General features: G+C 42.1%; 1 protein-coding gene across 7 annotated transcripts in view; it reads left to right on the top strand.

Annotated features, from left to right (window-relative positions):
* Positions 1-26,042, top strand: part of NR3C1 (nuclear receptor subfamily 3 group C member 1) — a 178,306-nt gene that overhangs the window by 131,084 nt on the left and 21,180 nt on the right. For 6 of the 7 annotated variants that reach the window (XM_029583736.1, XM_029583735.1, XM_029583737.1 and 3 more), the window contains exons 5-6: positions 9,019-9,300; positions 18,248-18,392. In XM_029583736.1, coding sequence (XP_029439596.1) covers positions 9,019-9,300; positions 18,248-18,392 — 427 coding nt within the window. Of the gene's footprint in view, positions 1-9,018; positions 9,301-13,681; positions 13,964-18,247; positions 18,393-26,042 lie in introns of those variants that run through there. The other variant, XM_029583739.1, reaches the window with a different exon arrangement.

The raw sequence follows: 26,042 nt of genomic DNA, 5'->3' as shown, positions 1-26,042 counted from the left end.
AACCTTGAAGACAGCATTCCTAGTGGCATTATGTTCGGCCCGTCGCATCTCCGACTTTCAAGCACACTCCTGCCGAGAACCATTCCTCAGGTTCACCTCAGGATCCATACAGCTATGCACGGTCCCCTCCTTCCTCCCAAAAATGGTTTCTCACTTCCACCTAAACCAAACCATCTCACTGCCATCTCCAGACGAGCATAAGGACTCGGAAGAATCTCACCGGCTTCGCCAGCTTAACATCGGCAGACCCCTAGTCTGATACTTAAGTTGGAATCCATACGAAAGACGGACCACCTATTCGTCCTTCACAGTGGGAAGAAACAAGGGGAAGCGGCCTCGCAAGCAACCATAGCCCGCTGGATCAAAGAAGTAATCAAGGCGGCCTACGTAGAGGCAGGCAAGCCTCCACCCCTACAGCTCAAAACCCATTCCACTAGAGCCCAGGCAGTGTCTTGGGTGGAAACCAAGATGCTGCCACCTGCCGAGATCTGTCTGGCGGGAACATGGTCCTCCATTCACACCTTCTCCAGGTTCTACTGCCTCGATGTCCAGGTGCGGGAGGACATAGCATTCACAAAGGCAATACTAAGTGGGCCATGAGCAGCCTCCCACCCGGTTTGGGAGTAGCTTTTGTACATCCCATTGGTCCTGAGTCCATCTGCTACACGCTAGGAAATGGAGAAATTATTTACCTGATAATTTTGTTTTTGTTAGTGTAGACAGATGGACTCAGTATCCCGCCCTCGGCTGCTGCCAAACACGGAACCTCGGGTGACAATCCCTGAGAGCAAGACAAATACAGGTAAGCCACGCTTTCCTCTAGTTAAGACAGCCATGATTGCCGGGTGTCGGCGTTTCTCGGTTGAGTGCACTGGCGGTCTCCAGCTCCAACACGCATCAACCAGTTCAAGTTAATCACGTTAATCAAGTTACACACACACAATGTGTGGCTCTTCCTTCCTTTTATTTTGCGGGGGGGGGGGGGGGGGAGAGGCATGACACTTTCTTCTTACTCCCTTTTTTGAGCTTCCGGCACGCTGAACAAGTTCAACTACTCAAGGATTCTTTTTCCCCATGTGTTTTTTATTCCCTCCTGCCTAAGTCACCGTCCTTTCATTGCAGTGAAAGTATTTGACTGGGTGTCATGCATTAGGCCCTAAATTTGGTCATAGGTGTCACTGTTGTGCAATGGCTGGTTCTCTCCCTCCCCAGCCCTGGCTGGCCCTTGGAGGTCAAACCCAGGTCTTTCATGGCAGTGCATAGCACTGCCACTGATCCTCCAGGCCAGCCTACCTTATCCACTTACACAGTCCTTAGCCCTTTAATCTTTAACCAGGATCTGAGAACAAGACAACTGCTACATTATTTGTCAAGACAAGTTTCCTGTTGTCCATAGACATCCAAAAAGTCTATGTAGAATAGCCCCACCTTGCAGCACTAGATAACTGGATACAGTACTTGTAGCTCATTACTGTGCTAAACATGTGGCACAGCTGCTAACTGCTCTTTTAACACTAATATAGACAGTCCAGTGAAAGAGGGCACCATTTCTCTCAAAACTACAGTGTTAATAATTAGCTCTAAAGCTTGATTCTCGCTTTCCTAGGAGAGGTGGGCACTGCTGTATATGATCTTATTAATCATATCAGAAGATAATGCAGCATTCATGAATGGAAAATCTATCAGGAGAACTGTGACTTAAGCAGAGCCACTTAGATCAGTAACTTAAACACATTTGCACAGCAATAATATATATATTTTACATATATTTTTCATTAAATGTAGTTTCAGCTAGACTAGATTTTGTTATATGCCTTTACTGCTTGAAAACCTTCCCTGGCCCTTAGAAAAATGTATTTATTTTCCTAATGGCTCCATTGCAAACATCACATGATTAGCCGTAAAAAAAAATAAATAAATAAATAAATAAAAAAAATTTGAAATGTTTCAGATGAAACTTTCTCCTGTTGCCACACAGCTGCATTAGCATTGGGACAAGACTGGAATTTTTCTGCCTTTGACAGACAGTAGATAGTGTCATGAAAACCTCGTTAACATAGCAATAGATCCATGAGACCAGATTAAGTCCTTTCTGTTGCAACGACATCCGTGCTGGTCTGCCCATGGCTGCATATCTCCCTTATGTGATGCCCTCTCTTCAGTTATGCACTTCTGGTTTTCGGATCTTGTGAAAGCTTGAAAAGCAAGGGGCAGAGAGGGATGGAAAGTATTTTACAGTATTGTGCTTTGGTGAAGGATTACATAATTTTTTCCCTGCAAGAAATGTGCGGAAGCAGGGCTGTGGTTGGCACAGGCTCTCAAAACGCTCTCTGGCGTTTATCTTAGGAGACTGTTTTGGAGAAAACCCTGGTATGGAAACTGGCAAAGGCCATTTCTTCTCCCACCTTCCAAACTAAACAGCAAGCTACAGTATCGTTCTGATGAAAGGCAGCACTGTTTTCCAGACGCTATGCATGCCGGCTTTTCGGGTGCCAGGATGTTTCATAGAACGCAGGGGCTAGTGTAGGATATTTAAAGGAGAGAAAATTGTGAAAATAAAGTATTTTTTCACTTGTATGTAAAAAGAAACATACATTGTCATTTCTGTCTAAAATTTAGATACCAGTTCGGTGTTTTCAGCCTGAACTGTTACTAATGATTATGTATCGCAAAGAAAAATATTCCCTCAGTGTACCTGCTAGGTCAAATGAAAGGACATTTTTTTCCACTGATTCTCCCACTTTTTTTTTAAGTCTCCTTTTTTCCTGTGCCGCATGTCTAGGCAGCTACCTATCCCTTTATGATCTGGGGAGCCAAGGAGACGAAATCTGTCAGTGCTAACCTTCTGCTAGCAGAGGGTCCAGTCTGTCTGGGCTTCTTCCCGAAGAGCTGAGCTGAGCTAGCCCCGTCGGAAAGCAGAGTTGGGGGCCAGTCAGAGATGTCTTTTGTTGTACCTTGCAGCATAAGGTGCATTTCTGATGATGTGCTAGTATTATATTAGGGGAGAGTACTCTGGGCGCAACACAGAAGACTGCCCTTCTTTTGTATGAATTACTTAAAGATGTAAACTCAATATAAAAACTGCACGATTAATTGGGGGAAAAAACCCAACACATTTCAAACCATTTAGAATTTAGTTAGTGTGTGAAATAGCAGTATAAAAATGTTGCCCAGATGTGCTAGCAAAGTCCTGGCATTTATTATCTTGGTAATCATAAGGAATCTTTAGTAGGTCAGCAGATGTGTTCTCTAAGCAACCAATGTTATAGAGAAGTGATAACCCCAGAGTAGCAAACATGGCAGTAAAGCTCTTCTGAGGCTTTATTGTGGTGGTAAGGTATGATTCACTAATCCTAAACTATTCCTGCTCTGCAGGATCATTCCCACCCTCCCCATTCCTGCCATCCTTCAACTATTGTAATCTATTTTTCACCCCTGTGAGATGGTATAAGGTTTAAGTGACACAACCCTGGGTCCTCTGATGCAAAGCGTAATCCATTTGCTTTGGACAGCTGTGCTCCTGCTGCAGCAGAGTGAGGATCGGAGAGTAGCTGGATGAGCAGCACAAGGACGCAGTCCCCCAGTATTTTGAGAGAAGATATCTTATTTTCTTCACCTGAGGATGGATGTGCTAGCCACTTGCGCGGAGCATTTTTCGCCTTGCCAGCTGCTTGAGAAGTCTGGCTTGAAATTCCTCTTGCCCGTGATGGCATAAACCATGCCATTTTTCCGTCAACATTTTCAGAACCGAGCTGTGAACCTCCACCCAGCTGAGCAGGATCCTTCAACTATTATTCGAGGATTTTAATTCAGAGTACGCAGCATGCAGCACCAAACAATCAGGCCAATACAGTATGGTGTGCTCCAATGGAGCGCACTGTTAACCTCCCATTGGACGCGCGTTTTCCCTTACCCCTTATTCAGTAAGGGGCCGAAAACGCGCGTACAACCCGCCGAACCTAATAGGGCCCTCAACATGCAAATGCATGTTGAGGGCCCTATTAGGTATTCCCTAATAGGGCCCTCAGCCCTATTACGGAATACCTAATAGGGCTGAGGTGCTTTTCTGTGCACCCTCCGACTTAATATCATGGCGATATTAAGTCAGAGGTCCCGAAGTGTAAAAAAAAAAAAAAAAATTTGAAGCCTGCCCGCGGCTATCTGGTCGAAAACCGGACGCTCAGTTTTGCCGGCGTCCAGTTTCCGAGTCCGTGGCTGTCAGCGGGCTCGAGAACAGACGCCAGCAAAATTGAGCGTTGGCTGTCAAACCCGCTGACAGCTCCCGCTCCAGGCCAAAAGGAGGCACTAGGGACGCGCTAGTGTCCCTAGCGCCTCCTTTTGCCTGTTTCTACCATTGGGCCTCATTTAAATACTGAATCGCGTGCACAGGCGAGTGGTCTGTGCGCGCGCCGGGAGAGCAGGCTTTCGCCCGCTCTCCCGCGGACTTTATTGAATTGGCCCGCAAATTAGGTCTAAATGAAATCTTTAGCACTTCTTACTTTTTGGCAAGATTTTGTTTCTAGTAAAAATAAGTCTTAGCATTTCTTTCTTTACATGCTGAGATTTGTAACCCCTCAGTTTTGATTTAGCAAGAGCAGCTGTTGATTGCAAGGTGAATTTGCTGACTAACTCAAATGTTGTGCTAGGTATAGTGAAAAAGTTACTGATCTGTCAATAAGGAGATTTGACACAAGGAACCAAAGCAAACATTTTGACTTGAGGCATTGCATTTTAATAAAGAGTCATGTAGACTGACTTGCATGCCTCCACAAAAATGGCTACTAAACATGGAAGCAAGCGCACAACTTTCTGTGTGGCCACATTATAGTGAGTGTAATAATCATGCAGCGTAGTGCTTTTCCTCAAAGTGCTTTGCAGACCACCTTAATCTTTCAAGGCAAGCTATTATGCTCTGATTCCAATCAACTTTTCTTGTTGCTCCAGTCACATGAGATGATTAGTTAAAACAAAATAGTGGCAAGTGATGCTGAAGGATAGGAACAGCTGAAGCCAAAAGATGTGTGCTTCTCCTGTATCTCTGCTCAGACTGTCTCTCTGTGCAGTGATATTGAGGGATTAGATGTATCCGAGTAAGCATGGCATTATTATGGTTGTCCTTCACTATTTATTGTTGCTAGGTGTCATCTAGAGTAGAGGAGGTAATAGGAGTGACCCAACCTGGTGGCAGAGTGGTTGTTGTAGGAGACTGGAGTTGAGTCCCGCCTTGGATTCTTGCTGTTTGGGCTGATCCGTCCTGGGATTGCCGTTGACGTGGCACTTTTCACAGCATCTGGCCAAAGCAACACTGAATATGTTTCTTTAGAAACCTGCGTGGTGAAGGAGGAGAACACAGGTGTGGGGTGCAGATGTGTACAGCCATGCAGGAGAAGCAAGGTGTGAGTTCCCTGGCTGGGGCAGAGGCTGCGTTCTAGCCATGGAGGTGGTGGGTGAGGGTAGCGGGAATTCCTAGTGAACATATGACAGCAACCCATACTGACTTAGGTGGGGGGGGGGGGGGGTGTACTAGTGCCGGATTCTGGAGGGATCTGCAGTTCATGCTTCTCGGTCACAGAGCTGTTGATGCAATAGCTGGGGTGGATGAAAAGGTTTTAAAAATGGTGGCAGATAGGAGCAGAGCCTTGGGTAACTGTGAATGATGGCTCATGGTACCATGAAATCAGCAAGAGATGTTGATGTCTTAACTTAACTTGTGTTTTATTTATCTATGATGTGTTATGATATATGATATGTTCACATTAGTTAATATTGTCTGTAAAGCTTGTTGCTAATTATTGTTTATTGTAAACCGAGGTGGTGATATTAACGTGCCGCGGTATATAAAAAAAAATCACTAAATAAATAAATAGAAAGAAATAAGCAGATATTTAGACCAAGTAATATAGTGTCATGCAATTTATCATTTTTCAGTTTAGTCATTAAGAAATTAGAATTTCAAGTATATGTAGTCAAATCACTGAAATATAAGAACATAAGAAATTGCTATGCTGGGTCAGACCAAGGGTCCATCAAGCCCAGCATCCTGTTTCCAACAGAGGCCAAACCAGGCCCACAAGAACCTGGCAATTACCCAAGCACTAAGAAGATCCCATGCTCCTGATGCAATTAATAGCAGTGGCTATTCCCTAAGTAAACTTGATTAATAGCAGTTAATGGACTTCTCCTCCAAGAACTTATCCAAACCTTTTTTTAACCCAGCCACACTAACTGCACTAACCACATCCTCTGGCAACAAATTTCAGAGCTTTATTGTGCATTGAGTGAAAAAGAATTTTCTCTGATTTGTCTTAAATGTGCTACTTACTAACTTCATGGAATGCCCCCTAGTCCTATTATTCGAAAGTGTAAATAACCGATTCACATCTACTCCTTAAAGACCTCCATCATATCCCCCCTCAGCTGTCTCTTCTCCAAGCTGAACAGCCCTAACCTCTTCAGCCTTTCCTCATAGGGGAGCTGTTCCATCCCCTTTATCATTTTGGTTGCCCTTCTCTGTACCTTCTCCATCGCAACTATATCTTTTTTGAGATGCAGCGACCAGAATTGTACACAGTATTCAAGGTGCAGTCTCACCATGGAATGATACAGAGGCATTATGACATTTTCCATTTTATTAACCATTCCCTTCCTAATAATTCCTAACATTCTGTTTGCTTTTTTAACTGCTGCAGCACACTGAGCCGACGATTTTAAAGTATTATCCACTATGATGCCTAGATCTTTTTCCTGGGTGGTAGCTCCTAATATGGAACCTAACATCGTGTAACTACAGCAAGGGTTATTTTTCCCTATATGCAACACCTTGCACTTGTCCACATTAAATTTCATCTGCCATTTGGATGCCCAATCTTCCAGTCTTGCAAAGGTCCTCCTGTAATGTATCACAATCCGCTTGTGATTTAACTACTCTGAATAATTTTGTATCATCCGCAAATTTGATAACCTCACTCGTATTCCTTTCCAGATCATTTATATATATATATATATATATATATATATATTGTAAAGCACCGGTCCAAGTACAGATCCCTGAGGCACTCCACTGTTTACCCTTTTCCACTGAGAAAATTATCCATTTAATCCTACTCTCTGTTTCCTGTCTTTTAACCAGTTTGTAATCCACGAAAGGACATCACCTCCTATCCCATGACTTTTTAGATTTCTTAGAAGCCTTTTTGATGAGGGACTTTGTCAAATGCCTTCTGAAAATTCAAATACACTACATCTACCGGTTCACCTTTATCCGCATGTTTATTAACCCCTTCAAGAAAATGAAGCAGATTGGTTAGGCAAGACTTCCCTTGGGTAAATCCATGTTGACTGTGTTCCATTAAACCATGTTTTTCTATATGCTCTACGATTTTGATCTTGAGAATAGTTTCCACTATTTTTTCCTATTTTAGGAGAAAACTGAAATTAATGTTCAAACCCCTTCTGCCTCTGGCTGTAACAAATAGGCAAAAATCTATTGTTCTTCCCTTCCCTCAGTTGTCCCAGCTACAACTGGATAATAATCGCATTGTTCCCCCTCCTATGACATCTTTGGCAGCTTTCATGGAGCCCAGCTGCCAGGTAATCTACCCAGAGGTGGCTTCATGCATGACACCCACCATATCAGATTTGATAATCTATGCTGGTCTAAGGTTTTGGCTAAAGTGTTTGTTTTTAATCCAAATGACCACCACCATTATTGTTGATGATAAAAGCAAGTTTTGAGGATTACGTGATAGGTGAATTTGTTCATTTTTCATGAATAATTAGGTATCAGGCTGTGCTTATACTTCCCGAAAGAATAGCAGATGTTTCAGGCTTGCATGATTGTGCTAACCCAAGACATGTTGCTACTTGGAGTTGGCTACAGGTCTAGAAGCAGAAAATGCAGCTCTTTATGGAATTCAGTTACGCAGTCTGTAATTACCCTTCCTTACCCAGAACTTTTGGGAGTTAGGTGGTGGCTTGCTTTTTTTTTTTTTGGGGGGGGGGGGGGGGTGGAGATTGATTGTACAGTTTACTTCTCCTCCTTTGGGTCTCCAATTTAATCTGAACCGGGGCTGGGATCTTGCTGCATTGAGCCTTCATTTGCAACTATCTGGGAATTTTTCTCTTTTGTAACACCCCTTCCCCCACCTCAAAATACCTTGTTTTAGGCATTACAGTAACAATCCTTTGGCTGGGGGCCATTTGGCCATTTTAGAATACCTTTAAATATCATCTGCAACTGATTTCACATTGCTTGAATGAAAGGACATGGTCTGTGTTGAAGAAAGCACTTTATTAACCAGTAGATCACTGTCTTCATCTTACGGGCAATCAGCAGAGTGAGGTTTTTTCCCTTTGTTTTTTGTTGTGCAATATTTTGTGACCCTGTTTTGTGTTGTGGGATTCTTTTTAATTCCCTCGGGCATCTGAACGTGACGCCTATGCAATCTCAAAAGCAACTGTGCATCATTGGGTAATTACGTTAGTTAGACCTTTAAAGAACCTGCCAGAACTGATCGCTTTGCCTTTAGAACAACCGTCTTACCTAGCAGAGCGCGCTCACTGGCTTGACCTCTGTGTTTGAGCTGCATGTGGGGAGTTGAATGCTTACGAGAGGCAAGTAACTGGACAGCAATAGGAGCTGATGACCACTGTGGGGACTGCTCACCAGCTTTCAAACAGATTCTTCTGCGCAAAATAATTAGCAGGAAGTGTTGTATTTCTAACTGCAAATTTGTAAATAGCCAAAATCAGGGAAAGAGGAAAGGAGTCATTGCACCACTGCTAGAGTCGTGCACGGAGTCAGAGTTGGTTGCAATTGGTTTCCTGTTTTTTATATAATGAAATTCATCTTTTCCTGCACAGAGGATGTGCTTTTGTTCCTTCTCTGTAAATTTTCTAGAATGATTCATGCAACAGGCAGGAGAAGATGTTTCAAGCCAAGCTTATCATTGACACCGATTGCTGCTATATTGTTTCAACACTTAACATTTTACTCTGCTTTCTAAACATTTTCTTTAGCCCGGAAAACAAAGAAGAAAATAAAAGGCATTCAGCAGCAGGCCAATGTGACGGCAGTAAGGGAAAGTCCTGAAAATTCCTTGAACAAGGCAATGGTTCCCACAGCAATGCCTCAGTTAACGCCTACCCTGTTATCCCTGCTGGAGGTGATAGAGCCGGAGGTGTTGTACTCTGGGTACGACAGCACGCTGCCAGACTCGACGTGGCGTATCATGTCAACTCTCAACATGCTCGGAGGGCGGCAGGTCATTGCAGCCGTAAAATGGGCAAAGGCGATACCAGGTAATGAAGGTGGTGTTTTTGTTAATTCAAGCTTTGCTTCTCTTCTGGAAGAGATTTCCCATACCTCCCTGAAAATGAGAAGGAAAATCTTTTCTTACGTTTTAGACTGAATTAGTTGAGAGGTCCTCTGATATAGAAAAGTTGGATGTGAGAATTTGTCAATAGACTTAGTGAATGACGACAGATAAAGACCAAAATGGCTATCTAATCTAGACTAGAGATCCTAAAGTGCAAGGTTACCCCTCTCCCTCTTACTGGTAGATTTACTAGGCCTCCATATTTATCACCTACAAAGTGAGTTCCTAAGCGCAGCTAGCTACCATTCTAGCAAGACCGTGAACTGCCACTGCAGTGCACCTTGTCTGTAATACTTATTTAGTCAAATAGCTTTCTGTGTTTGAAGCTACACAACAGGGACCGATCTATAACTTATGGAGGGTTGCCATTCAATATCCATCCAAATTTGAATCTGGCTTACAAGTCCCATAATTAAAAGTCCATAAACTAGCGAAACAATTATTATTTTTAGAGGAGGATGTTTCTGACCTAGTGTAATCTGAATTAGTCTAGTCAGACTGAGTATCAAAAATATAAAAACCCAAATGTAGTATTGTGCATTAAAGAAATAACACTGAACGATGAGTTCAGTATAATCTGGGAGCTCCATTTATGACTTTGTTAAAGAAACAGAGCATGTACTAGTTTAAAAAAAAAAAGAGACCAGACCATGTTGGGTAATTTTCCCCCTATTTTTTTCCTAATAGGAACTGAAAAAGAATTAAAAACTGGCTAATCAGCCAGCCTTCCCCTGAACTCTGCAGTTTCACCCATCTTACTGCTGGCTCTCCTCCTTTTCCTGTCTACTTTTATGTGCTGTTTCCTTGTCTTATTGCTCCCTCTCCTAGAAAATGACTTCTTTGGTTTATATTCTCCCTCACATCTTTCTTTGTAATCTACCTTTTTTCTTTCCTGAAAAGGGTGGAATGTCAAATGGAAATTTGATGCTCTTTAATTGTGTGGACTCGAGCAGGGTTCCTTTAATGTTAAAACAGCACAAGGGCTTTGATTTATCTATAGAAACCTCAAACTGTGATCTTAGTGATTCAGTTTGGTGAAATCACCATTCTGTGGTTGTGTTTTCTGACTTGGTGTTTGTTGCGTATACTTATGGAACAGTTGGTATAATGTAAAAAAAAACAAAAAACCACAGCAGAGGGAACAAGCAAAAGCTTAATGCACACTAGCAGTGCTTAAGAAAACTTTTCTGATTGTTATTAATTGCTCCTAAAATCCATTTTAATGCTTGATGCATTGCAAACCATTTCTGGAATCATCATATTAGAATACCGGCGCCTTGTGAGAGGCAGGAGTAATTCCTAAAGCTTCTTTTGCCAAGAGAAGGACCCTTCTGCTTTCTGCAGAGGAACTCATTTGAACAAATTTCCCATACTTAAGACAAAATTTGAAGGAGCATCATGGAAATGTTACTGCAGGACTTCTCTTGGCAAAGATCATTACTTGACCCATGGCTCATATGCACCACGATATTCTTGTGAGTTCTGGAAGTCTTGAAATTATGAAAAATACAATGGTGGAAAGGCTTTCCAAGGGTAAATGAAGACAAGTCCCTTCAACGTAGCCCACCACTGCTAAAATGTCTCATTGAACATGTTTGTGATTGCCCCAAGTGGTTATAGCTTCAAACTTTCGAAGCTAGTAGATTAGGCTTTACAAATCATGAAATCCAGGACCATTAAAAAAAAAACAAAAAAAAAAAAAAACAAACCTCATACCTGATAATCCTTTAATGTTTATGATGCCATTGAGCTCGCATCCCTCTGGGCGAGCATTGGATTAAAAAATACCAGCAACACACAAATGAATCCAATTACTAGGCTTCTAGGTCTTAAGAATTTCAAGCCCAGGGTTAAATGAATAGATTTGTTGTGCCACTCATGGATCCAGCATTGCATTCCATGGTTTCTTCTCATTTTGGGGTGCATGTCTTCCAACCAGGGAGAATCATTAGAGTACTTTTAAGGGGGCTTGGCAGAGTGATGGCAGCAAACCAAAAAGAAACAAGGAAACACGGAAAAGGAATATGGAATAATTACTTTGTATGTTGTACAGGTAAAAATCTGAGGGAATCAGTTTTGAAACCATATCATGTTGAGCCGTCGTCTTAGATAAGATACCGTGTTAATCATTAAAGTAATTCAACCGAACTATAGCACACAATTTGCTGAGACTGTAAACATAATGAGACAGTTCAAACATAGAGCTCCAACAAGAAATAGGAGAAAGGCCTTCCAGACTAAGGAAGAACAAGTGGCTTAGTGGTAGTGTTAAAGTGAGGCAGAAGGTCCCCTACTCTTTCGTTCTCTAGGTAGGCTGGGGATGCTGCATTCACAACCCCCAGGGAGGGAGACAGGGAGTCATGGTCACTTCTTGAGGGTGACACCTAGTGGCTAGATTCAGCTTGCAGGGTTCCAGAAGGAGCCCCGGTGCATGGCCCCCAACCTAAGACCATTGCTACAATGATTGATTAGGTACTTGATGGGGTGGGGAGGATATAAAATAAAGGAGTAAGGCCATATTGCAGGAGAACTGTTATAAGCTTATTACTAGATGGCACCTTACCCCCAGTACTTTACACAACAGATATCCCCATGTAAGTAATCAATGTTGGCGGGGTTGTGGTCACACAGGCACCTTTTTTCATACTTGGTGGTCTTGTGATAAGATATCTCCGTTATGGCGGCTTGTTGCCCAGTGGTTGGAACATATTTTGGGCATTCAAGGGCTGCTTGACCCTGGTTTTATGCTATTACTGCATCCCCACATACCTATGGAAAAACCACACATGGCTTTTTGTCAACAAGTTTTTATTGCCACTCGGTTAACCATAGCCAGTTACTGGAAACAGAATATGACACCTTCGCTAGCAATCGTACAGCATAAAGTACACTTCTATTGTAAAATGGCAGCCATTACAGCTGAGTTACATGACTCTTCGCATAAATTTCAGAAAGCGTGGGCACCTTACCTAACTTGGGAAACAAAGCAGGCAGAGCAGTGAATTCTTCCTCTTGCATGGTTCACCTTACAGTTGAAAGGTCGCTTTAGCTGTTATTTTCCTGATATCCCTTATTTGCTTCTTATATTTTTCCTATGATTGTCTTACTTCCTTGTTCAACCCCATTAACTTTCCGTTTATCCGCTGAGGCTATTCCCCGTTATTACTTATGGGTCAGGCTCATGGAGGGGAGGGGAGGGAGGGAGGGGGAATCCTGAGGGTTATACACACCCACATGTATCCTGTATACTTAATTGGTATGTACGCTGTTTATTCCATTTATGATACTGCAGTTTTGTTTGTTGGCATTAATTGGGTGTTTGTATTTTTGTATTTTTGAAACTTTAATAAAATTTCAATTGAAAAAAAAAAAATAAAGGAGTAAATCCTCAAGCAGTTTCAGTTGAAGGCTTTTGTGGTGCCAGATCTCATCCTTAGTTCTGATTGAGCTGGAGGTCCAAAGGATCAGGAGGAAATTGCCAAACAAAAAGAGGAGGGGAGAAACTGAGAAACATCTTATTGCCGCTGGAGGTACCAGTCCCCCTCCCCTTCCAAGTGACTCAACATATAAAAGGCTACATGCCAGAGGGGCACGCCCCTTTGCACAGGTTTTGTATCTCTGTTAGTTTTACTGGCATCCTCATGGAAAAGAAGAGGAAGAGGAGTATTAGACTGATCTCATCGGCCTCTTCGTCCCAGACAGTAATACCCTTTTTTTTTTTTTCACTTTCACCTTATGCAAGGGATAGATGAACTTGGGGCAATTAGCCCCGTTCAGGATGAGACTGCCATCTCTCTGAGCCCTGCAGGGCTCATTTCTCCAGTATTTGGAGTTTTCAGTGGGGCTCCCAGTGGATTGGGATTGGAGGGATTCCACCTATTCTAGGACAAGCAGGATGGTAGTCCTCATGTGTGGGTGACATCATCAGATGGAGCCCGGCACAGAAAACATTTGCCACTATCCGCGCATCCACATGGGGTCCCTCTTCAGTCTTTTTTTTGTGCAAAGTAATTGCCTCATGGTTGTGGCACTCTGCTCTTTTGTTTGTTTTTCAAAATTCTTCTGTCGTTTTTCTGCGGTCTCCGCACCAGGTCCCTCTTTCATTGGTCAGTGTCTTCTGTGGTGCAGTAGGTTGAAATTTTTCCCCTTGTTGAGTCGATTCCTGATGTGTCCCTCCCCGGTGGCCACTGGCCATCGACCACTCGCCGGCTATTTTTCATGGCATCCGGTTTTCGACGATGCCCCCAGTGCCCATGGACCATGTCTATCACTGATCTGCATGTGGTTTGTATCCTCTGTCTCAGGGCACGATGTCCATGAATCGCACCTGGCTGGACAAGATGGAAAACGTTTTTGGGCTCAAAAAGTTTGACCCATCTACTCTGGCATCGGGGGCATCATCTCCAGGAGGCCACGGAGAGCCGCTAGATGTGCCGTCCCTCTCTACTCCTCCATCGGGATCTTCTCGAAAAAGAAGGGCCGGAGGTAAGCCGCCTCCGGTATCTTCACTTTCCAAGGCATCAGGATCTTCGTCTTCCTTGGCGCCGGGGATAGACCAGGCTGAGCATGGAGGAACGTCTCATAAACATCGGCACCGGTCACCTTCTCTACATGGCACCGAATCAGGTGCAGCTCCGGCATCTGCTGTGCCGGCATTGAAGCGACCCCATGGAGAGGAGGCTTCAGCCTCTATCAGACCCAGGAGTCCCAGGCGTTGCCCACCAGTGTCCAGTGCTGGGCACTGAGCTTCCTCGGGGCTCCGAGGAGGCTATGGTGGGGCCTCCTCAGTCCGTTCTTTCCTCAGCGGATTTTCAAGAGGAGTTGGATTGCAGGGTTCAGCTAGCAGTGCTATGAGCCCTGCGGGGTATCTAGCTGCCATCGGCACCAGTTCCTATGCTGGAGCCCTTGCTGTCTCTCTTGGCACCCCTGCTCAAGCGTCTAGACATCCTTTTGGGTGTACTTCCGACAAAGCCGGTACCTGGGGCAGCTATTACCAAACTAGTCAATTTCCACCAGATTTGACTCTCATTTTGGAATGGTTCAAGATCTTACCGTGTCTGTGAGTGGACACTCCCAATTTTTATCTGATCTGTCTGAGAAGATAAAAGCTTTGGAAAAACATTGTGAGAAGTTACAGGAATGTGATATCTCTTTCATTAAAGATCTTCAGTTGGTTCATCAAAAATTGGAGAATGTAGACTGTCATTTCAATTTGAGATTTCTTAATTTTCCTCATTGTCCAGTAATTTCTCCAAAGCAAGTGCTTAAAAAAATCAGTCTTGAATTTCTTAGTTGCAAAGGAAATGATCCTAGAATTTACAAAGGTGTATTTGTTTCCTAAAAAGTTGGTTACTGCGGAGAATCAGGTTTCTTTTGGGACTAATTTAACAGCTTTCTTGGAACAGAGTTCTACAGAGACTGAGAATGTAGAGAGAACAACTTTGTTGGTAACCTTTGCCAATGAAGAGGATAAATGATGGCCACTACGTTTGGTTTTTCTTTTTCTTTAAAAATGTGACTTTCATGGGTCTTTCTATTTCTGTATTTCCTGATGGAGACACAATCCAGGAGGAGAATTTTTCTATTAAAAAAAAACCAACCTAGAGTTTTGGCTCTCAGTGCTACTTTTGTTTTAAGGTTTCCCTGCAAAGGCATTATTGATTACTTGGGAGTTAGATATTCATTTATAGATCCAATGCAGTTAGAGGCTTTTTTACAACACAAATCTGTGTCTGCTAGTTTAGGAAATACCTAGTCTGTCATTTAGGAGGGCCCCAAAAACATAATTAGGTGATTATTGTAAATTTCTTTTTCTTCTTTATTCTTTCCCCGTAATGTGGTCTTATATTGATGGATTATAGTTTTCTTTATTTAAATGGTGCCTATTATTGTTTTCATATACTGTTGTGTTTTCCTTAAAGCAAGTGTAATCTTGTGATGTAAATTTGTTTGTAATATTAAAAGTAAAAGTAAAAAAAAAACCAAAGAGGAGGGCAGAGGCCTAACCACTATGGTGTCTGTTGCTTACATTTTTTCTACTGGGCATCCTGAAATTAAAATTCCCATTCCTCAGCTTTTAAATTAAGAAGCAAGCTGCTTCCCTGCCTCGGCCAATTCCCTAAGTCCTAGCTGCTCACTTCTCTGCCCTGGTTTTCTTTTTTTTTTTTTTTACATAATATCCAGCAATTCCCTTAATGCTATTTCTGTAAAGTTACTGGCATTATAAACTGCTCATAAAGTTACCTTGCCTTAATCTGAGCATGTGCGTTCACCCACTTCAGTTCCAATAAGGGGGAGGTAGAAAAGAATGGTCGTCCCTTATCCATACATTGTGCTATGGAAATTATAGATATATAGTTGATATATAGCAAAATCTTCTCACTCTTAACATTTCTGGATGCCAGTACCGGGTTGATCAGCTCAAATGCAAAGCATTCAGTTAAGCCCAGTGGAATTGACTTCATTACAGATTTAAGGAGTCAGCATGGCAGACAAAGCATGACATGAGCTGCTAGTACAGATTAGTAACTGTAAGCACTCGGGGGCGGGCGGATTTTCTGACATTAGACACATCTTAATTAGGTCCATTATTCCTCATCAGTCTGTGTGCTGTGCATGGGAGGACTGGAGTAGTTAAAGGAGATTAGCAATGTGTAAAAAGCAAAGGTTTTGCAATTTAAATGTATCAGAACTGCATTTCTGTCACAAATCATCTCGTGTAAAACAGTTTGTTGACCTTTCGTTTATTTTTACATAGTCGAGGTACTAACTTTTCACACGGTTACTTTTGGCACTTCCCTATTAAAACTTATCAGAAAGGGTGTGCCTAGAATGTCACTGGTAGATTGTGTTTGCATGCATATTACGGAGGTACTGGAACCATTAAGTGGCTCTCAAAGCCAATAAGAGCCATCAGCAGGGCAGGATCACTTGATCCCAGTCTGTCCACTACTCCGCCATGTGCAGTGTAGTAAAGCAAAGCGAAAATGCACAGTGCATACAAAGAGCATCTAACAGGAATATTTGTAGGTGGAAGTTCAGTGTAATCTTATAAAAGAGAAGTTTGAAAAATTTGAATATTTGAATTGAGGAAGTGCCAGTTTTCCTTTGTTAGAGTGATAGATTTGAATAGTAGGTATTCTCAGCAGCTACAGTTGCTCAAAGAATCCTTCACAGTACGGCTTGCATAAGGGGTTTTTTTTTTTTTTCCAGCTTTTGTTTAAGGTGGACTGTGTGCTTTGTACAGTTCCTCCCAGCATATTCTCATATGTGATACCACCAGTTCACGTGAGACTTCCTTCATTCCCTTCGTTATATGTGGCAGGAGCTTGTCTATATTACAAATATTCCCTGGCTATACACTCAAAAGTGGGAAATTCCACATTTCAAACAGCTTAAGAAATTAATCACACAAATGTATTGGGGTATTTTACATTCCAAAATAATGTATTCCCCTAAGCAAAGATATTGAATTCTCCCCATCCCCAAAACCAGTGGGGTAGATTTTCAAAGGGTTACGCGCATAACCCTTTAAGAAAAAAAACCCTGCGCTCGCAAGCCCTGGGACACGCATATGTCCCGGGGCTTTGAAAAAGGGGCGGTCCGGGGACGGTCCCGAGTCCTCTGGCACAGCGTCTGTGCCGGAGGTTCGCACGCCGGCAGCTGGCCGGCGCGCGCAAGTTATGCCTGCCTCGGGCAGGCGTAACTTTGACAGCAAAGGTGAGGGGGGGATTTAGGTAGGGCTGGGGGGTGGGTTAGATAGGGGAAGGGAGGGGAAGGTGGGAGGGAACGGGGAAAGCCATCGGGCCTCCCCTAGGGCTCGGCGCACGCAAGGTGCACAAGTGTGCACCCCCTTGCGCGCGCCGACCCCGGATTTTATAACATGCGCACGGCAGCGCACACATGTTATAAAATTGGGTGTACATTTGTGCGCGGCGGGTAGCGCGCACAAAATGTACCCTGCGCGCATAGGATTTAAAATCTGCCCCAGTGTGTCTAAATCTGATTCTAGAACTTTACTCCTGTCCTGCTTACAAAGCAGCTCCTTAACATATGCAGACTTTGCAGCAATGGCGCAAAAGCAGTGGCTCAGTAAACAAAATGCATGCAGTCCATTTGCTCCTTACCGCTTCTCTTCCGAGTTACATTCTCCGTGTATAGATGTCTTGAAGATTCTTTGCACCTTTAGATTGATTATTAAATTAGTAGAATGAGATAAAAACACACATCCTGAATACACTAGTATTGGCGGCCTATCTTTCATTTTCTTAATCAATTTAGTATCATCTTTTCATCCAATTAAAATTGTCAAAAATTGAACTGGAAAACAGATTTTTTGTTTAGTGTCCTATTAGCAGTGGAACTATCAAAGGGGTATTTTGTTACTGTTGTATACACCCATTGGTCACACCATTCAGTAAGGTTTGGCTCTCTCCCCAAATATGGAGCTCATGGTGCAAGCCGCTTCATTCGTATTGAATAGGAACATTGGGGGTCTATCCTAATACAAATGTAGCTTTTTTTCAAGACTTTTATCCAATTGTTGGACGTAGCCACATATCCCTGTATATGTGGAGAAGGCCAAATCCTCAAAGAATGGAAATGGTATATAAGGGGAGGGGTAGCGAGACATTCCTATTATATTTTGTGGCCATGGTCCCAACAAACATGAATGCTGTCTTTACTACATTGTTTTTCCAGGTGTCAGAAGGGTCATTTTGCTCATTTTTGCTTTGACCCAATGGGAGTGTAGCTCTTGAAAGCTCATCAGAAATGTATTGTTGGTCCAATAAAAACATCCAGCTTTTTTGTTGACCTGTATTACTATGTATTCAAATGGACTAACACAGCAATCACACAACTTTTTCCAGGTTTCAGAAACTTGCACCTGGATGACCAAATGACCCTACTACAGTACTCATGGATGTTTCTGATGGTCTTTGCACTTGGCTGGAGATCATACAAACAAACCAATGGAAACATGCTGTATTTTGCACCTGATCTGATCATCAATGAGTGAGTGCTCTATAAAGTCATTTTTGCTCTGCCCTTTGAAGCTGTTTATGAGAGTTTTATTTTGTTGCGTGCGGGTTCTGTGCTACTTTTAAGGATTTAAAAAATTCACTTGCCCTCTCTCTTTGTGTAGGTGTATTTTCTCAGCTGTCAACCTCGGGGGGGGGGGGGGGGGGGCATTTGGCAGGAGGAGGCATTTTTGGCCCTGATGGGGGATCCAGGGGAGGAGGAGGCGGCAGTGGTGTGTTCTTGGAGAAGAACAAGAGGTCTGATGGGAAGGAAAATTTGGAGGAGAGAAAGTGGGAGAAGAGGGGAAAGGGAAGGAGGGGGATTGAAGAGAGAGGGACGCAGGAGAAAGACTAGGGAGAGAGCAGCTTTTGTATGGGGTGGGAGGAGGAAAGTGAGGTGGAGCAGAGAAGAGGAGTATTGTAAAGGGGATGGAACAGCTCCCCTGTGAGGAAAGGCTGAAGGGGTTAAGACTGTTCAGCTTGGAGAAGAGATGGCTGAGGGGGGATTTGATAGAGGTCTTTAAAATAATGAGAGGTCTAGAATGGGTAAATGTGAATTGGTTATTTACACTTTCGGATAATAGAAGGACTAGAGGGGGCGCCGTGAAGATAGTAAATAGCACATTTAAGACTAATTGGAGAACATTTTGTTTTTCATTCAACGCACAATTAAGCTCTGGAATTTGTTGCCAGAGGATGTGGTTAGTGCAGTTAGTATAGCTGGGTTTAAAAAAGGTTTGGATAAATTCTTGGAGAAGTCCATTAACTGCTATTAATCAAGTTGACTTAGGGAATAGCCACTGCTATTAATTGCATCAGTAGCATGGGATCTTCTTAGTGTTTGGGTACTTGCCAGGTTTGGCCTCTGTTGGAAACAGGATGCTGGGTTGATGGACCCTTGGTCTGACCCAGTATGCCAATTTCTTATGTTCTTATGAGTACAGCATCAGAGTATGGTGAAGGGGAGTGCATTCACCATGAACTTCCACTGCTGCCACAACCTCTGCCCCCAAAAAATATTTTTTGGGGGTGGGGAGGATACAGAAAACAGGAATATATGGCGAGTGCATTTCATCTATGGCAAGTAAGTCCTAGAAGAGTTTTAAAATTCCTGCATAAGGAGTTAAACCTAGCCATTGCAGATTGGTAACAAGTGCTGCAGGGTATCATGATGCTTGTAAAACTGGCTTCCTTAGCTGATCAGAAACCTTTTTTTCAAATTCAGTATACATCAATAATGGTCTGTTGAAATGTTATATATTTTCTTACTCTGTCCTTAACCAAAAGAAGCCACCTCTGATTTATGAATGTTTGAAAAGTGAATTTCATTCCATTCTGAAGCCAGTTTCTCTCTGATCCCATTTCTGGACTCAACAAAAACTAAAATAGTTTCAATGCACTCTCTGCATCCCCATAACCTGCTGGTAAAGCGTTTGATCAGTGCTATTACACTAGCAGATGTCCCCTCAGAATCCATACTTGTTTTCCAGTGCTCAGAACAGACGTTTTGTGTCATGAGAAGACAGAAAAATAGGTTTGGGGGTGGGGCAGTCAGGGGTTTTATTAGCTAACATAGTGATCTGGCCCCAGGAATTAGTTCTTAATTTTTGTTTTAATTTCTATCTCTTTTATGCATATGTCAAGGAACTTAGAAAGGACATGATCAGTCAAAAACCAACTTCAAGAATGAGATTTTGATTAGTTTTGTTGCTCAGTATAATTTAACATTCAAAGTGCTTATAATAGTAACACAGTGTGCATTTTTCTTTTGGCTCTTTAACACATTGACTGAAATCTAAAAATGCAGAGATCTTCAGTTGCAGAGGTAGCTATTATCTAATTACCATGGAGCGTTGTCCTTTCCGAGTCTCATTGTGCTTAGTCACTAGTGTCTTATGCTTGAAATTCTCTGTTTGTGTGTAGAGATCATACATTTCCATAGTCTTCTTTCTAATGCTTCTCCCCACCTTAGACTGACGTGCATTTTAAAATGCACTTTTCACCCAAAAAAAAAATTGCCTCTGCGCTGAAATCTTGCATGCTCACTCATTCACATCAGATAAGCCAACAATTGGCTGACATTAAATATGCTCTCAGATATTGCACTTAATTCACTTCATTGTTGTAAAACATTGTAAAGTATAGGTGATGGGACATTTTCCTAGATCACATGGTTTAAATTTGGCAATTAATGTATAATTGAGAGTCAACAAACAAGTGATGCATTTTTATTGGACCAACTTAATCCTCTCTTCATCAGGTCATTGAAGAGACAGCACAGTTGAACTGGATTTAAATAAAATTAGTTAAGTAGAAATGAAAAAATTCATATCTTTACAAGGCTAATTAAATGTGAACTCATGAGAGAGATTTTGGGACTGCTAAGATATCTTCTTCCGGCAAAGGGGCCTTTGAAGGTTTGGTAGCTATGTATCATTACTAACCAATTTTCTTTAACTAGTGCTATTTTGGGTCAGCCAGCCTGGTACTCCTCTTCCACTTCTGCTGTTTGAGACACATTGATTTTTCAAATTGATGGGAGTACCAAAGTAGACTAACTATTGAGAAATAGTGAAATGCAAAACATGGTTATATCCAAGAAAAAACTCTGGCATTTTCAAATCCTGAGTTTTGTTCAAAAGTCAGATACAGGCAACCCCAATAAAAGTCCATTAACTGCTGTTGATCAAGTTGACTTAGGGAATGGCCTCTGCTATTACTGGCATCAGTAGCATGGGATCTACTTAGTGTTTGGGTACTTGCCAGGTACTTGTAGCCTGGATTGGCCACTGTTGGAAACAGGATGCTGGGCTTGATGGAACCTTGATCTGACCCAGTATGGCAATTTCTTATGTTCTTCTTATGTCTACTTTATTGTAAAGGAAATCGAAGGGGAGTGTAATTTATGAATAAAGGAGTGCATGATCATGGTAAGCTTGTATTGTACTGGGAAAGAGATAGGGAGCCAGTGTAGGGATCTCAGGATAGGAGAGATGTGATCACGCATGGGAGTGCTCATGAAGTCTTGCTGCCAAGTTTTGAATAATCTGTAGAGGATGGGTCATGTACAAAGGTAGACTTGTCAGGAGGGAGTTGTAGTAGTCTATCCCAGAGAATAGTAGGGATTGAAGGACAGACCTAAAGTCAGAGTGTTCAAGAAGGGGCTTTAGGTGATGAAGTAAGTGAAGTTTGTAGAAGGAGTTGGTAATAGTTCTTATATGGTTATATATGGAGAGCATTGAGTCAATTGTGACTTCCAGATTTCTTACACTTTCAGGCCGATACAGGCACACAGGCCACTCTCCTGTGCGTGCAATTCAGTAAATTAATTTATTTAAATTAGGGTCCGCGGTAAAAAGAGGCGCTAGGGACACTAGCACGTCCCTAGCGCCTCTTTTTGGACAGGAGCGGCGGCTGTCAGTGAGTTTGACAGCCTATGCTCAATTTTGCCGGCGTCTGTTCTGAAACCCACTGTCAGCCACGGGTTCGGAAACCGGACTCCGGCAAAATTGAGCATCCAGTTTTCAAGCCGTGGGCCCATTTAAAAAAAATTTTTTTTAAATGTTTAACTTTTTTAAAGTTTTGGGACCTCCGACTTAATATCGCCATGATATTAAGTCAGAGGGTGCACAGAAAAGCAGTTTTTACTACTTTTCTGTGCACTTCCCTGGCGCCGGCAGAAATTAAGACCTACCTTTGGGTAGGCGCTAATTTCTTAAAGTAAAATGTGCAGCTTGGCTGCATATTTTACTTACTGTATCGCGTGGGAATGACTAATAGGGCCATCAACATGCATTTGCATGTTGCGGGCGCTATTAGTCTCGGCGGGGGGGGGGGGTTGGACACGCATTTTCGACGCGCTATTACCCCTTACTGTATAAGGGGTAAAGCTAGCGTGTCGAAAACGCGCATCCAAATGCAGGTTAACAGTGCAAGAGTGCACTGTACTGTATCGGCCTGTTTGTGAGATGGGAATTAAAAGAGAAATTTTTGAGTGTGTTATCTACAGGGTAGCATGATAAGATGATGATTTAAGTTTTAGAGATGTTGATGGCTAATTTATTTCTGTGGAGCCATCTTTGGATAGTTGTGAGACAATGGGTGAGGAAAGATTCTGTGAGGGCCCAAGTATCCTTCAGAGGGAAAAAGAATTGAATATCATAAGCATAGATTTTGTAGTGGACTCCAAGGTCAGCAAGGGTGTGGCATATTGGAGTTAGGTAAAGGTTAAATTAAGCAGCAGATAGAGCAGAACCTTGAGGTACCCCAGAATTCAGGGGCATCAGAGAGGAGGAAACGGAGTCGATTTGGACTTGTTGGGTTCTGTTAAGTTAGAAAGAGAACCAGGCCATCACAGAGCCAGAAATACTAATAGAATGCAGTCTTGAGAGTAGGATGGCATGGTTAACAGTGTCAAATGCAGTGGAGATATAAGAAGACAAAGGAGACAAGCAGAGCCTTGATCAAAACCTCGTCTCACTGTGTTAGAACTGGAGAGCAGCAGTAATTCAGTGCTGTGGTGCTTCCTGAGCACAAATTGGTATTAGTTGAGGATGTTATTTGTGTCAATGAAGTTGCAGAGTTGGTGAAGCACAACTGTTTGGCCATGAAAGATAGAGCGGAGATTGAGTAGTAATTAGAGATGATGGTAGGGTCGGCTGAATGTTTTTTGATTATGGGTCGGACTGAGGCTTAAGTAGGTTAGGGACAACTCCATGTTGAAGTGATGAGTTGATGAACTTAGTAATAAATGGAGCAATATCAGTTTAATCTGTTTAAGAAGAGTACTATTGCATGGGTTAAGGGAATTAGACAGTTATTGCATGGGTTAAGGGAATTAGACAGTGTCAGGTTACTGATGATCTTGATGGTGTCAGATTCTGTAATGTCTTCAAAATGTTCCCAGGTTGGACATCAGATTTCAGATCATTGGTATGAGAGTTCTTAAAGGAACTGTTTACAGTTGCTGTCTTATTGGTAAAGTGAGCAGCGATGTTCATCCCTGGGAGTTTGGGTGGAAGAAAAGAGGCGGCTGAGCTGGGGTTAATTACCTTCTTTACGGAGGCATATAATACTCTAGGGTTGTTTAGTGTTGCTGAGAGTTCTGTGTAAATATATGATTTCTTTGCGGAGTTGTTGGCCTCTTGGTATAATGCAAGTTTATCATTACATAGAGTTTTATTTGTGTGTGGGGGGGGTGTCTTTCTGCCATTTTCTCTCGTATCTCCTCAATTCACATTTTTGGGTTTGTAGAGCAGAGTTGGATCTTTTGTTTGAGAATGGTTTCAAGGGGACCAGTTTGTCGAGAATAGATTTGAGGGAAGAGTTCCAGTATTCTAAGTATTCATCGGGTGAGTTACAGAAGTTATTATTGAGAAACAGGGTGAGATTGGATGCGAGGGTTTCAGGATCTTGGTGCCCTCATTTCATGGCAATGGTATTTATTTTATTTATTTATTTATTTATTTATTTATTTGGAGGTTTTTATATACCGATGAACGTTGGGAACATCTCATCAGTTCACATAAAACATAATTCAGCAACAAGCGCTTTACAGTATAACAATGAGCTATTGGCGTTAAGGAAGGTATAATTATCAACAAGTAACAGAAAGAAAGTCATAGAATGTAAAAAAGGCTTAACAGTGTCATTATATACACAATTTATAATATATCACTTTTTACAAAAGAGGCATTTTCTACAGAGAGGATGGGGGGAAGAGGGTGTCATTTCTGGTATTGTTTCTAAGAGGGGTTCGCTCAATGGATTTGGATCTCAGAAGTGGACGAGGAAGTGGTCACTCCATGGAATATCAGTTGTCGCTACATTCACTTCGTTTATGTGGAAACCAGAAGGATTAACACATACCATATCAAAGCAGTTGCCTTTCTTGTGGGTGGGGGAGGAGATGATTTGCTTCCAGCCACAGGAGAGTTAGGTATCGAACAAGATATTGGTAAGAGAGGCTATAGATGAGGTCTGAGAGTTGAAGGTTTAAGTCACCGAAAATTATGGTTGTAGAGGGATCAAGGTTGAGATTAAGGATTGCCTCGCATAGGGGGAATGCGTTCTTGGAAAGTAACCCAGGAAGGCAGTAGGTCAAGCAAAGATTGTATTGAGATTTCATACATAAGATCTCATAAGGAGCAGGGGTGGAAACATCTAACATAGGGGTAGATTTTCAAAAGCATTTACTCGAGCAAAACTGGTTTTTGCTCGAGTAAATACACTTTACTCAAGTAAGTGGGCTTTTCAAAATTGCTACAATATATGCCATTGAATTGTCCATAGGATTTACTCAAGTAAGTGCACTTTACTCGAGTAAATAGCTTTTGAAAATTGCTACGATAGTATGTCACATTTACATGAGTAACTCCTTTGAAAATTACCCCCATAGTGAATTTCAAGTGGGATTTAAAGAAACTAGCCAAGCCGCCTCCTCTACATCCTAGTCTTGGTTTATGAAAATAAGAGAAGTTAGGTGGGCAGCAGTGGTTGAGAATCGGAATGTTGTAGTCTTTCGACCAGGTTTCAGTAATATATAGACAGTCATATATTCTGGAGGCAAGAAGATCATAAATGACTGCGGATTTTTTAGTAATGGATTGTGCATTGATGAGAACGAAGAACAGGGCAATCGTTATAATGATGATGGGCAAGTTCTTATTTATCTCAGGTTTAGTGAAAGTTCTAGTTTGCAGAGTATGGGGCTGCTGTCCGATAGCTCCTCCACTGTAGCATTCCTGGCCTGTGATTTCAGGGTTTATAGTATTTACAGTTCTCCATAATTTTGATTATGGTGCAGTCCAGAGGCACGGACACGGCGCACACAAAGGTGTTACTGGCTATAAGCTATTTAGAACGAGATTGAAAACCTATCTTTTTGAAGAAGCTTTCTCCTGATTTTTCATTTTGTTTGGAATAGCTGTCTTACGTTTTATTATATTATAATTGTTATTTTGCAATATGTTTTATTATGCATCATACACTGCTTACATGTTTTATTACATATGTTTTTTATTACATATGCATCTATAAAACATAAGCAGTGTATGATGCATATGTAATAAAAAAATGCATTACATATGCATTTTTTATTACATATGCATCATACACTGCTTATATGTTTTATTACATATTACATACCTCCGCCTTGAGCCATGCAAGTTCAGAAAAATGCTCAAAACATGGCTTTTCCACCAGGCCTTTCCGGACTAACCCCCCCCCCCCCCCCCCCACTATTCACCCCGACCCCCCCCCCCTCTTTGATGTAAATATGTTCATTCTCATACCCACCCTGAATTTTTGTAAATATGTTATGTATTATCATTTTCAATTTTTGTAAATATGTTCATATCCCTCTCCTCCCCCCCCCCTTTTTTTTTTCCTCACTTGATTTCTGGCTCCTCCTCATAGCCCCTATTCTGTTGTTTATTGTTCTCATGTTTCCCCCCTCCCCGTTCAATGTAATTTCAACCTTGCGTTATGATGTAAACCGATATGATGTGTATTTTAATGTCGGTATAAAAAAAGCTGATAAATAAATAAAGTATGCATCATACACTGCTTAGTATGGTATCCAATATCAGCAGTATAAAAAAACTTTAAAATAAATAAATAGGAGAGCCTATCTTGCTAATTTAGG

Source organism: Rhinatrema bivittatum, chromosome 18, assembly GCF_901001135.1.
Source record: "Rhinatrema bivittatum chromosome 18, aRhiBiv1.1, whole genome shotgun sequence".
In the NCBI taxonomy this organism is placed as follows: domain Eukaryota; kingdom Metazoa; phylum Chordata; class Amphibia; order Gymnophiona; family Rhinatrematidae; genus Rhinatrema; species Rhinatrema bivittatum.
The sequence above is the reverse complement of the archived record's forward strand: the minus strand, read 5'-3'. Positions and strand labels throughout refer to the sequence as shown.